At 49.6% G+C, this 14,266-nt stretch overlaps 1 protein-coding gene across 4 annotated transcripts in view; it reads right to left on the bottom strand.

The window, feature by feature from the left end:
- Positions 1-14,266, bottom strand: part of LOC124046644 (AT-rich interactive domain-containing protein 4A-like) — a 51,344-nt gene that overhangs the window by 30,875 nt on the left and 6,203 nt on the right. For 3 of the 4 annotated variants that reach the window (XM_046367255.1, XM_046367257.1, XM_046367256.1), the window contains exons 5-8: positions 11,365-11,455; positions 9,236-9,315; positions 8,993-9,090; positions 5,335-5,467 (exon numbers count right to left, since the gene is read on the bottom strand). In XM_046367255.1, coding sequence (XP_046223211.1) covers positions 5,335-5,467; positions 8,993-9,090; positions 9,236-9,315; positions 11,365-11,455 — 402 coding nt within the window. The remainder of the gene's footprint in view (positions 1-5,334; positions 5,468-8,992; positions 9,091-9,235; positions 9,316-11,364; positions 11,456-14,266) is intronic. The other variant, XM_046367258.1, reaches the window with a different exon arrangement.

Genomic DNA, 14,266 nt, shown 5'->3' with positions numbered 1-14,266 from the left:
AACCAGAGCGCGCGACAGGCAGAGGGAGCTCTGTGAGAGAGCGCGACAGGCAGATGGAGCTCTGTGAGAGAGCGCGACAGGCAGAGGGAGCTCTGTGAGAGAGCGCGACAGGCAGAGAGAGCCAGAGAGAGCGCGACAGGCAGAGGGAGCTCAGAGAGCGCGACAGGCAGAGGGAGCTCTGTGAGAGCGCGACAGGCAGAGGGAGCTCTGTGAGAGAGCGCGACAGGCAGAGGGAGCTCTGTGAGAGAGCGCGACAGGCAGAGGGAGCTCTGTGAGAGAGCGCGACAGGCAGAGGGAGCTCTGTGAGAGAGCGCGACAGGCAGAGGGAGCTCCAGAGAGAGCGCGACAGGCAGAGGGAGCTCTGTGAGAGAGCGACAGGCAGAGGGAGCTCTGTGAGAGAGCGACAGGCAGAGGAGCTCTGTGAGAGAGCGCGACAGGCAGAGGGAGCTCTGTGAGAGAGCGCGACAGGCAGAGGGACAGAGTGCGCGACAGGCAGAGGGAGCTCTGTGAGAGAGCGCGACAGGCAGAGGAGCTCTGTGAGAGAGCGCGACAGGCAGAGGAGCTCTGTGAGAGAGCGCGACAGGCAGAGGGAGCTCTGTGAGAGAGCGCGACAGGCAGAGGGAGCTCTGTGAGAGTGCGCGACAGGCAGAGGGAGCTCTGTGAGAGAGCGCGACAGGCAGAGGGAGCTCTGTGAGAGAGCGCGACAGGCAGAGGGAGCTCTGTGAGAGAGCGCGACAGGCAGGGAGCTCTGTGAGAGAGCGCGACAGGCAGAGGGAGCTCTGTGAGAGCGCGACAGGCAGAGGGAGCTCTGTGAGAGAGCGCGACAGGCAGAGGGAGCTCTGTGAGAGAGCGCGACAGGCAGAGGGAGCTCTGTGAGAGAGCGCGACAGGCAGAGGGAGCTCTGTGAGAGAGCGCGACAGGCAGAGGAGCTCTGTGAGAGAGCGCGACAGGCAGAGGGAGCTCTGTGAGAGAGCGCGACAGGCAGAGGGAGCTCTGTGAGAGAGCGCGACAGGCAGAGGGAGCTCTGTGAGAGAGCGCGACAGGCAGAGGGAGCTCTGTGAGAGAGCGCGACAGGCAGAGGGAGCTCTGTGAGAGAGCGCGACAGGCAGAGGGAGCTCTGTGAGAGAGCGCGACAGGCAGAGGGAGCTCTGTGAGAGAGCGCGACAGGCAGAGGGAGCTCTGTGAGAGAGCGCGACAGGCAGAGGAGCTCTGTGAGAGAGCGCGACAGGCAGAGGAGCTCTGTGAGAGAGCGACAGGCAGAGGGAGCTCTGTGAGAGAGCGACAGGCAGAGGGAGCTCTGTGAGAGAGCGCGACAGGCAGAGGGAGCTCTGTGAGAGAGCGCGACAGGCAGAGGGAGCTCTGTGAGAGAGCGCGACAGGCAGAGGAGCTCTGTGAGAGAGCGCGACAGGCAGAGGGAGCTCTGTGAGAGAGCGCGACAGGCAGAGGGAGCTCTGTGAGAGAGCGCGACAGGCAGAGGGAGCTCTGTGAGAGAGCGCGACAGGCAGAGGGAGCTCTGTGAGGCAGAGGGAGCGCGACAGGCAGAGGGAGCTCTGTGAGAGAGCGCGACAGGCAGAGGAGCTCTGTGAGAGAGCGCGACAGGCAGAGGAGCTCTGTGAGAGAGCGCGACAGGCAGAGGGAGCTCTGTGAGAGAGCGCGACAGGCAGAGGAGCTCTGTGAGAGAGCGCGACAGGCAGAGGGAGCTCTGTGAGAGAGCGCGACAGGCAGAGGGAGCTCTGTGAGAGAGCGCGACAGGCAGAGGGAGCTCTGTGAGAGAGCGCGACAGGCAGAGGGAGCTCTGTGAGAGAGCGCGACAGGCAGAGGGAGCTCTGTGAGAGAGCGCGACAGGCAGAGGGAGCTCTGTGAGAGAGCGCGACAGGCAGAGGAGCTCTGTGAGAGAGCGCGCGACAGGCAGAGGAGCTCAGAGCGCGACAGGCAGAGGGAGCTCTGTGAGAGAGCGCGACAGGCAGAGGGAGCTCAGGAGAGCGCGACAGGCAGAGGGAGCTCTGTGAGAGAGCGCGACAGGCAGAGGGAGCTCTGTGAGAGAGCGCGACAGGCAGAGGGAGCTCTGTGAGAGAGCGCGACAGGCAGAGGGAGCGACAGAGAGCGCGACAGGCAGAGGGAGCTCTGTGAGAGAGCGCGACAGGCAGAGGGAGCTCTGTGAGAGCGCGCGACAGGCAGAGGGAGCTCTGTGAGAGCGCGCGACAGGCAGAGGGAGCTCTGTGAGAGCGCGCGACAGGCAGAGAGAGCCAGAGCGTGCGACAGGCAGAGAGAGCCAGAGCGCGCGACAGGCAGAGAGAGCCAGAGCGCGCGACAGGCAGAGAGCGACAGAGAGTGCGCGACAGAGAGTGCACGACAGGCAGAGAGAGCGACAGAGTGCGCGACAGGCAGAGAGAGAGACAGAGAGAGCGACAGGCAGAGAGACAGAGAGAGCGACAGGCAGAGAGACAGAGAGAGCGACAGGCAGAGAGACAGAGAGAGCGACAGGCAGAGAGACAGAGAGAGCGACAGGCAGAGAGACAGAGAGAGCGACAGGCAGAGAGACAGAGAGAGCGACAGGCAGAGAGACAGAGAGAGCGACAGGCAGAGAGACAGAGAGAGCGACAGGCAGAGAGACAGAGAGAGCGACAGGCAGAGAGACAGAGAGAGCGACAGGCAGAGAGACAGAGAGAGCGACAGGCAGAGAGACAGAGAGAGCGACAGGCAGAGAGACAGAGAGAGCGACAGGCAGAGAGACAGAGAGCGACAGGCAGAGAGACAGAGAGAGCGACAGGCAGAGAGACAGAGAGAGCGACAGGCAGAGAGAGGGACAGGCAGAGAGACAGAGAGAGCGACAGGCAGAGAGACAGAGAGAGCGACAGGCAGAGAGACAGCGACAGGCAGAGAGACAGAGAGAGCGACAGGCAGAGAGACAGAGAGAGCGACAGGCAGAGAGACAGAGAGAGCGACAGGCAGAGAGACAGAGAGAGCGACAGGCAGAGAGACAGAGAGCGACAGGCAGAGAGAGAGCCCATATTAATGCTTATTTATGTTCCCTTGTGTACTTGTGTATTTGTACATCGTTACAACACTGTATATATACACACACATGATGACATTTGTAATGTCTTTATTCTTTTGAAACTTTTGTATGTGTAATGGTGACTTCATTTTTATTGTTTCACTTTTGTATATTATCTACCTCACTTGCTTTGGCAATGTTAACACGTTTCCCATGCCGATAAAGCCCCTTGAATTGAAAGCGCTCAAAATGCTCTGCTCTCACCTACTGTGATGGTCTGGGCCTAAAAAAAACACCAGACACTTTGGAACACAAAGCTTTTACCATCTCATCCTGGAATATACAAGGTCTGGGGTCATCTGACCTCGGGCTAAAGAGCAGGAACCCAGGCTTCAAAGAAATTGGAAATACAGACATAGTCATCCTACAAGGTATAAAGGAGATGGACTCACTGGTTTCCCTCTAGGTTACAGAGAGCTGGTAGTCCCATCCACCAAACTACCAGGTGAGAAACAGGGGGTATGCTAATTTGGTATAGAGCAGACCTAACTCACTCTATTAAATTAGTCAAAACAGAAACATTTTACATCTGGCTAGAAATTAATAAGGAAACAGAGAAAACTGTCCTCATACGTGCTACCTATATCCCCCCAATAGAATCCCCATACTTTAAAGATGATAGCTTCTCCATCCTAGAGGGGGAGATCAACCATTTCCAGGCCCAAGGACATGTACTAGTCTCTGCCAACCTAAATACCAGAACTGGACAAGTACCTGACACCCCCAGCACACAAGGGGACAAACACCTACCTGGAGTTGACAGCATTCGCTCCCCTAGACACATCTACAACAACATAACCAACAAAAATGGGTCACAACTCCTGTTGCTCTGTCGGATGCTGAGCATGGACATAGTCAATGGTAGACTTCGAGGGGACTCCTATGGTAGGTACACCTATAGCTCATCTCTTGGCAGTAGTACGGTAGACTACTTTATCACTGATCTCAAAAGGACCGGAATAATATTAATAAATGTTATAGATGGAAGGAAAGTGGTGTGGAAAAGTACCAAAAAACAATTTGCCAACAAACTCAATCCATTCTAGACAAAATGTTTCACTGTGAAACTCTTGACCACTCAGCTTGCCTGTCAAATCTAAAAATCACAAGCAGACAACCGAAGTGAACAACAACGGCAAAATGGTTTGATGAAGACTGCAAAAACCTAGGAACAAAACAAAAACCTATCCAAACGAAAATCAGAGACCCTGAGCCTCGCCTTCACTGTGGTGAATCACTAAAACAATAGACACACTACGGAAAAAGGAACAGCACATCAGAAACATAATTGAAGAATCCATGGAATCTAACCACTAATAGGAAAACTCTAAACAAACACGAAGAGTTATCTATCCAAAACGGAGATGGATAAACCACCGATATTTTTGGCTCTATAAAAACAGCAAAAACATATGATCATATGCAAATCTTAGAATCAACTATTAAAGACTACTAGAACTCACTGGATTCTCCAATTACATTGAATGAACTACAGGACAAAATTACAAACCCTCCAACCCAAAAAGGCCTGTGGTGTTGATGGTATCCTAAATGAAATGATAAAATATACAGACCACAAATTGCAATTGGCTATACTTAAACAAACATCATCCTTCACTCTGGCATCTTCCCCAATATTTGAAATCAAGGACTTATCACCACAATCTACAAAAGTGGAGACAAATTTGACCCCAACAACTACCGTGGGATCTGCGTCAACAGCAACCTTGGGAAAATCCTTTGCATTACCATTAACAGCAGACTCGTACATTTCCTCAGCGAGGAATGAATGTGAAATGTACTTCTTACCAAGTTATCGTACGAGAGACAACATATTCACCATACGGGAGAGAGAGCGAGAGAGACCCCGACAGGCAGAGAGCGAGAGAGACCCCGACAGGCAGAGAGCGAGAGAGACCCCGACAGGCAGAGAGCGAGAGAGACCCCGACAGGCAGAGAGCGAGAGAGACCCCGACAGGCAGAGAGCGAGAGAGACCCCGACAGGCAGAGAGCGAGAGAGACCCCGACAGGCAGAGAGCGAGAGAGACCCCGACAGGCAGAGAGCGAGAGAGACCCCGACAGGCAGAGAGCGAGAGAGACCCCGACAGGCAGAGAGCGAGAGAGATCCCGACAGGCAGAGAGCGAGAGAGATCCCGACAGGCAGAGAGCGAGAGAGATCCCGACAGGCAGAGAGCGAGAGAGATCCCGACAGGCAGAGAGAGAGAGACTCCAACAGAGTGTGTGTGGGGCTGGGGTCTGTGCATGATGTGACTTACCAGGGCCAGGTACCAGGATGTCCGGTCTGTCCCAGTCTGAATACTGGCCACTTTACCCAGCAGGTCATCATTTAGCCTCCTCCTATCCTCACTGTCGTCATCACTGGACGAAGACTCCTTGTCATCGTTCGCACTGAAGGGTTGAACAAGAGGACTACGTCAGAACAGAATCTTTCATCTCAGTCAGAAGCTTCTACAGAGCTCTATAGAAGCTCAACATTATCAAACACAAAGGCCTATATTGGAGCCAGTTACAAATGTCATTCAACAGTCACATTTTGTTAAACTTGATCATAATTGGTAATGGGAACATGCCCAGGTATCGAACTATGTCATTGTATACCGTGCGGGAGAAAAGGATTCAGAGACCTTTTCCACATTGTTACGTTACAGCCTCATTCTAAAATTGATTTAAAAACATTCTCAATCTACACACAATATCCCATAATAACAAAGCAAAGACAGGTTTTTAGAAATTTTGCAAGTTTATTCAAAATAAACTGAAATATCACATTAACATAAGTATTTAGACCCTTTACCTTTGTTAAAGCACCTTTGGCAGCAATTATTGCCTCGAGTCTTCTTGGGTATACAAGCTTGACACCTTACTTGGGGAGTCAAAACTATTCTTCCCTGGAGAACGTCTCAATCTCTGTCAAGTTGGATGGGGACATCACTGCACAGCTATTTTCAGGTCTCTCAAGAGATGTTCAATAGGGTTCAAGTCCGGGATCCGGCTGGACCACTCAATAACATTCATAGACTTGTCCCGAAGCCACTCCTATGTGGGTCATTAGGGTCATTGTCGTGTTGTAAAGTGAACCTTTACTCCAGTCTGAGGTCCTGAGCAGGTTTTCATCAAAGAGCTGTACTTGGCGCCGTTCGTCTTTACCTAAATGCTGACTAGTCTCCCAGTCTATGCCTCTGAAAAACACCACCATAGCATGCTTCTGCCACCACTATGCTTCACCGTAGAGATAGTGCCAGGTTTCTACCAGACGTTATGCTTGGCATTCAGGCCAAAGAGTTTGATCTTGGTTTCATCAGACCAGATAATCTGGTTTCTCATGGTCTGAGAGTCCTTTAGGTACCTTTTGGCAAACTCCAAGTGGACTGCCATGAGCCTTTTCATGAGGAGTGGCTTCCGTCTGGCCACTCTACCATAAAGGCCTGATTGGTGGAGTGCTGCAGAGATGGTTGTCCTTCTGGAAGGTTCTCCCATCTCCACAGAAGAACTCTGGAGCTCAGTCAGACCATCCGGTGCTTGGTCACCTCCCTGACCAAGAATGTCAATGGATGTCCCCCAATTGCTCAGTTTTGCTGAAGCGGGAAGCTCTTGGAAGAGTCTTGGTGGTCCCAAAGTTCTTCCATTTAAGGATGGAGTCCACTGTGTTCTTGGGAACCTTCAATGCTGCAGAAATGTTTTTGGTACCCATACCAAGATAGGATGGTGTCGGGGCACCTATCTCTGAGCTCTACGGACAGTAACTTTGATTTTGCTCTGACATGCACTGTCAACTGTGGGACCTTACATAGACAGGTTTGTGCCTTTTCAAATCATGTCCAATCAACTGAATTTACCACAGGTGGACTCCAATGATGTTGAAGAAACATCAAGGGAAACAAGATGTACCTGGGTTCAATTTCAAGTCTCATTACAAAGGGTCTGAATACTTATGTATAAAGCACTAAATAAACTTCAGTTAGTGCTAAATACGGCTGCCTGATTCCTGACTAGAATCCCCAAAAAATATCACATTACTCCAGTGCTAGCCTCCCTACACTGGCTTCCTGTCAAAGCAAGGGCTGATTTCAATGTTCTACTGCTAACCTACAAAGCATTACATGGGCTTGCTCCTACCCATCTCTCTGATTTGGTCCTGCCGTACATACCTACACGTACGCTACGGTCACAAGACGCAGGCCTCCTAATTGTCCCTAGAATTTCTAAGCAAACAGCTGGAGGCAGGGCTTTCTCATATAGAGCTCCATTTTCATGGAACGGTCTGCCTAGCCATGTCAGAGACGCAAACTTGGTCTCAATCTTTAAGTCTTTACTGAAGACTCATCTCTTCAGTGGGTCATATGATTGAGTGTAGTCTGGCCCAGGAGTGGGTAGGTGAACGGAAAGGCTCTGGAGCAACGAACCGCCCTTGCTGTCTTTGCCTGGCCGGTTCCCCTCTTTCCACTGGGATTCTCTGCCTCTAACCCTATTACAGGGGCTGAGTCACTGGCTTACTGGGGCTCTCTCATACCGTCCCTGGGAGGGGTGCGTCACCTGAGTGGCTTGACCCACTGATGTGCCCCCCCCCTTGGGTTGTGCCGTGGCAGAGATCTTTGTGGGCTATACTCAGCCTTGTCTCAGGATGGTAAGTTGGTGGTTGAAAATATCCCTCTAGTGGTGTGGGGGCTGTGCTTTGGCAAAGTGGTTGGGGTTATATCCTTCCTGTTTGGCCCTGTCCGGGGGTGTCCTCGGATAGGGCCACAGTGTCTCCTGACCCCTCCTGTCTCAGCCTCCAGTATTTATGCTGCAGTAGTTTATGTGTCAGAGGGCTAGGGTCAGTTTATGATATCTGGAGTACTTCTCCTGTCCTATTTGGTGACCTGTGTGAATTTAAGTGTGCTCTCTCTAATTCTCTCTTTCTCTCGGAGGACCTGAGCCCTAGGACCATGCCCCAGGACTACCTGACATAATGACTCCTTGCTGTCCCCAGTCCACCTGGCCGTGCTGCTGCTCCAGTTTAAACTGTTCTGCCTTATTATTATTGACCATGCTGGTCATTTATGAACATTTGAACATCTTGGCCATGTTCTGTTATAATCTCCACCTGGCACAGCCAGAAGAGGACTGGCCACCCCACATAGCCTGGTTCCTCTCTAGGTTTCTTCCTAGGTTTTGGCCTTTCTAGGGAGTTTTTCCTAGCCACCGTGCTTCTACACCTGCATTGCTTGACGTTTGGGGTTTTAGGCTGTGTTTCTGTACAGCACTTTGAGATATCAGCTGATGTACGAAGGGCTATATAAATAAATTTGATTTATGTAAATAAGGTATTGCAGTATATTTTGTCATTGTTTGCTTTGTCATTATAGGGTATTGTGTGCAGATTGCTGAGATTTTTATTTTAATCAATCCCAGAAAAAGTCTAATGTAACAAAATGTGGATAAAGGGAAGGGGTCTGAAAATGTGGATAATGACCATTTTTGAATGGACACAGCAGAGCATCTACAGAAGCATGTTTGCAGGTTAAAATCTTACTGGGAAATGTAAGCGGTAGTGCAGGTTAGGTCATCAAACTGTATCAAAAGAAAGAACACAGTGGCACCATATGGCCCACTGCAGGGCAGCACTTTAAAAAAAACTCCACTCAAACTTTTGGGGTCATTTTCCCATTAGCCCAATGTTGATACAGTTCTAAAATGTTTTGCATGTCAGCAGTCAAGTTTAAGATATTGGGCGTGCAAGAAGCAAAACGCATCACATGATGTGGAAAGCGACATGTTGCTTCTTGAAAGTCAAATAACTTAAACTTGACATAAAATAATCCAAAAGGTTGTTTTTGAGTGGAGTTTTGCTTTAAAAGGTTAACTTAGAAGGGTGGGATTGGGGTAAAGGTGAGGATTCAAATAAGAGGTAAAGTGAAAGAAGGGTCAATTTACTGAGCCTGAGATGACCTCCTTCCTCCGCGGTTTCCCTTCTTCCCGATGACGGGGGTGCCAAAGTGCTCTGGGTTGGTCAGGGGCAGTTGGTCCAACGTCTAGATAACAGAGAGAGATAGAGAGGAGTAAGAAGGGGGAGCGAGAGGAGGAATTTTAATCAACGTATCAAAGAGCAACATAACAGAAAGACCACCAAATCAAATGTCCAAGAAGACAGTCAGGTCAGAAGACCAGTCCTCTTACCTCGCTCTCAGCAAAATGTCTCTCGCCCTTAAGACACAGAGACGTCCTGCGGAGTGTCTTCTCATCTCCATCGTCAAACACTGGAATACAGTGGGAAGCAGTTCCTTTGTAATGTTTACATTTGATATTTATCCAGAACAACTTACAGGAGCAATTAGGGTTAAGTGCCATGTTCAAGGGCACTTTGAAAGGGTTTTCACCTACTTGGCTCGGGGATTTGAACCGGCAACCTTTCGGTTACTGGCCCAACACTCTTAACCGGTAGGCTACCTGCCACCAAGATGGTATTTATTTTAAAACACTAACACCAAAGTATACTGCTCCCAAGGATCATAGACAAATAAACTCAGCAAAAAAGAAACGTCCTCTTTCAGGACGCTGTCTTTCAAAGATAACTCGTAAAAATCCAAATATCCAAACAGATCGTCACGGTTTCCCATGCTTGTTTAATGAACCATAAACTATTAATGAACATGCACCTGTGGAACAGTGGTTAAGACACTAACAGCTTACAGACGGTAGGCAATTAAGGTCACAGTTATTAAAACTTAGGACACTAAGAGAGTCCAGTCTACTGACTCTGAAAAACACCAAAAGAAAGATGCCCAGGGTCCCTGTTCATCTGTGTGAACGTGGCATGCAGCAAGGAGGCATGAGGACCGCAGGCAATAAATTGCAATGTCCGTACTGTGAGACGTCTAAGATAGCACGACAGAACAGACAGCTGATCGTCCTCGTAGTGGCAGACCACGTGTAACACCTGCACAGGATCGGTACATCCGAACATCACACGTGCGTGACAGGTACCGGATGGCAACAACAACTGCCCGAGTTACACCAGGAACGCACAATCCCTCCATCAGTGCTCAGACTGTCCGCAATAGGCTGAGAGAAGCTGGACTGAGGGCTTGTAGGCCTGTCGTAAGGCAGGTCCTCACCAGACATCGCCAGGAAACAACGTTGCCTATGGGCACAAACCCACCGTTGATGGACAAGACAGGACTGGCAAAAAGTGCTCTTCACTGACGAGTTGCGGTTTTGTCTCACCAGGGGTGATGGTCGGATTCGCATTTATCGTCAAAGGAATGAGCGTTACACTGAGGCCTGTACTCTGGAGTGGGATCGATTTGGAGGTGGAGGGTCCGTCATGGTCTGGGGCGGTGTGTCACAGCATCATCGAACTGAGCTTGTCGGCATTGCAGGCAATCTCAAAGCTGTGCATTACAGGGAAGACATCCTCCCCCCTCATGTGGTACCATTCCTGCAGGCTCATCCTGACATGATCCCAGCATGACAATGCCACCAGCCGTACTGCTCGTTCTGTGCGTGATTTCCTGCAAGACAAGAATGTCAGTGTTCTGCCATGGCCAGCGAAGAGCCAGGATCTCAATCCCATTGAGCATGTCTGGGGATCTGTTGGATCAGAGGGTGAGGGCTAGGGACACGTCTGGGATCTGTTGGATCAGAGGGTGAGGGCTAGGGACACGTCTGGGATCTGTTGGATCAGAGGGTGAGGGCTAGGGACACGTCTGGGATCTGTTGGATCAGAGGGTGAGGGCTGGGATCTGTTGGGACTAGGGACACGTCTGGGATCTGTTGGATCAGAGGGTCTGGGATCTGTTGGATCAGAGGGTGAGGGCTAGGGACACGTCTGGGATCTGTTGGATCAGAGGGTGAGGGCTAGGGACGCGTCTGGGATCTGTTGGATCAGAGGGTGAGGGCTAGGGACGCGTCTGGGATCTGTTGGATCAGAGGGTGAGGGCTAGGGACTGGGATCTGTTGGATCAGAGGGTGAGGGCTAGGGACACCTGGGATCCAGAGGGTGAGGGCTAGGGAACGTCTGGGAGATCGGAGGGTGAGGGCACTTGTCAGGCACTTGCAGGTGCCTTGGTAGAAGAGTGGTGTAACATCTCACAGCAAGAACGGGCAAATCTGGTGCAGTCCATGAGGAGATGCACTGCAGTACTTAACACAGCTGGTGGCCACACCAGATACTGACTGTTACTTGTGATTTTGAGAATAGTCAAAACGCAACCAAACGACAAAGACCTATGTAGTCTACCATTATCAGGTGAGAACAGGAGCAGGACTTTTTGTAAACTAGTTTAAGTGTTGTTAAATGAACCTACCCACTGTGTACCAACTGGCGTCTGTAAGTTTGTTGATGGTTGCCTCACTGCAGATCCCCTCTGCACTCTTCACCTCCACTGTGGAGCCCACCTGCAAAAAGATGCCAGGGAGATGAGACAGACCCCTAACATGAGCTGCTCTTACACTCCCATTTAAAAAATAACTCAAAATGGCAACAGTAAAATCTGCAATATGTAACTTTTTGGGCGACCCGACCAAATTCACATAGAATTTAGAGTTTGGAACTAACTGATCTGTTTTTGTCATTGAAAGGAAGTCTAAGAAGCGGTAGATCTGTTCTATGTGCGGTATTTATATGCTTCCCGTTCTTAAGCTAATTTTTTGTGTCTTTCACTTTAATACACCAGCTCAAAACACAATATTTTTGGTTATGGAAAATATATTTCACAGTGGTTTAAGATGATCAAATTATATACGTCACATGCGCTGAATACAACCTTAACGTGAAATGCTTGCTTAGAAGCTCTTAACCAACAATGCGGTTCAAGAAATAATTTCCCAAATAAACTCAAGTAAAAAAAATATATATATTTTTTAAAAACACAAGAAAATTACAGGGGGAACCGGTACCGAGTCTGTGTGTGGGTTACAGGTTAGTAGAAGTCATTTGTAAAGTGACTATGCATAGATATTAAACAGCGGGGAGCAGCAGCATAAAAACAGGGGGGGGGTTAATGTAAATAGTCCGGGTGGCCATTTGATTAATTGTTCAACAGTCTTATGGCTTGGGGTAGAAGCTGTTAAGCCTGGTCCTAGACTTGGCGTTCCGGTACCGCTTGCCGTGCGATAGCAGAGAGAAGTCTATGACAGGTGATTGGAGTCTGACAGTTTTATGGGATTTCCTCTGACACCGCTTAGTATATTAGGTCCTCAATGGCAGGAAGCTTGGCCTCAGTGAAGTACTGGTTGAGTGTACAGGCCCACTCCACTACAGTCCATCAAGTTTAATGGGGCCCTGTTCAGCCCTCCATTTCCTATAGTCCATGATCAGCTCCTTTGTCTTTATTACATTGAGGGATAGGTTGTTGTCCTAGCACCACACTACCAGGCCCTCTGACTTCCTCCCTATAGGCTGTCTCATCGTTGTCAGTGATCAGGCCTACTACTGTTGTGTCTACAGCAAACTTGATGGTATTGGAGTCGTGCTTGGCGACAGTCGTGGAAGTACAGAACTGGACTAAGCACGCACCCCGTGGGGCCCGTGTTGAGGATCAGCATGTCAGATGTGTTGTTGCCTACCCTTACCACCTGGGGGTGGCCCATCAGAAAGTCCAGGATCCAGTTGCAGAGGTAGGTGTTTAGTTATAGGGTCCTTAGCTTAGAGATGAGCTTTGTGGGCACTATGGTGTTGAACGCTGAGCTGTAGTCAATGAACAGTATTCTCACAGGTGGGAAAGGGCAGTGCGGAGTGTGATTGGAGTGAGTCTAGTGTTTACAGCATGATGATGTTGATGTGAGCCATGACTATTCTTTCAAACCACTTCATGGCTACTGACGTAAGTGCTACGGACGGTAATCATTCAGGCAGGTTAACTTTGCTTTCTTGGGCACAGGTTACTATGGTTGTCTTTGTAACATGTAGGCATTTAGATAATGTAGGTAATCCGCCTGGCTCCGCGTGCGGCTTTTGAATGTAGACCTTTTAAAATAAGGTCATGCTCACATCGGCTATAGAGCGCTTGATCACACAGTCATCCGGAACAGCCGGTGCTCTCATGCATGCTTCAGTGTTTGCCTCAAAGCAAGCATGAAAGGCATTTCGCTCGCCTCGTTGGCTCGCGTCACTGAGCAACTCGCGGCTGGGTTTCCCTTTGTTGTGGGTAATAGTTTAAGCCCTGCCACATATGGCGAGTGTCAGAGCCGGTGTCGTAAGATTCAATCTTAGTCATGTATTGGCGCTTCGCCTGTTTCATGGTTCATCTGAAGGAATAGCAGGATTTCTTATAAGAGTCCGGATTAGTCTCCCGCTGCTTGAAAGCGGCAGCTCTAGCCTGTAGCTTGTTGGGGATGTCTGTCATCCACGGATTCTGGTTGGGATATACATGTACAGTCCCTATTAGGACAACATCGTTGATGCACTTATTGAAGAAGCCGGTGACTGAGGTGGTGTACTCAATGCCATTGGATGAATCCCGGAACGTATTCCAGTCTGTGCTAGCAAGACAGTCCTGTAGCGTAGCATCAACATCATCTGACCACTTCCGTATTGAGCAAGTCACTGATACGTAGTGCTTCAGTTTTTGCTTGTAAGCAGGAATCAGGAGGATAGAATTATGGTCAGATTTCCCAAATGGAGGGCAAGGGAGAGCTCTGTAAGTGTCTCTGATTGTGGAGTAAAGGTGGTCTAGAGTTGTTTTTTTGTGCCTCTGGTTGCACATGTGATATGCTGGTAGAAATGAGGTAGAACAGATTTAAGTTTGCCTGAATTAAAGTTCCTGGCCACTCGGAGCGCTAATGCTGGATGAGCATTTTATTGTTTTCTTATGGCATAGACCGCAATCAACGAGCTGTATTAGTGCCAGCATCGCTTTGTGGCGGTAAAGACTGCTACGAATAATATAGATGAGAACTCTTGGTGCTATCTACAGCTTATGAGGTATTCTACATCAGGCGAGCAAAACGTCCAGACTTAACATTAGACATTGCGCACCAGCAGTTATTGACAAATAGACAAACACGCCCCTCACTTTACCAGACGTAGCTACACTTTCGTGCCGATGCATGGAGAAGCCAACCAGCTGTATATTATCCTTGTCGTCGTTTAACTGTCTCTCAGTGAAACAAGATATTACAATTAATGGTTGTATAGTCTTAGATCGTCCAGTTTGTTTTCCAATGATTGCATGTTGGTCAATAATACAGAGGGTAGTGGTGGTTTTC

Source organism: Oncorhynchus gorbuscha, linkage group LG10 (genome assembly GCF_021184085.1).
Source record: "Oncorhynchus gorbuscha isolate QuinsamMale2020 ecotype Even-year linkage group LG10, OgorEven_v1.0, whole genome shotgun sequence".
Classification (NCBI taxonomy): domain Eukaryota; kingdom Metazoa; phylum Chordata; class Actinopteri; order Salmoniformes; family Salmonidae; genus Oncorhynchus; species Oncorhynchus gorbuscha.
This window is presented reverse-complemented; position numbering and strand designations above follow the sequence as displayed.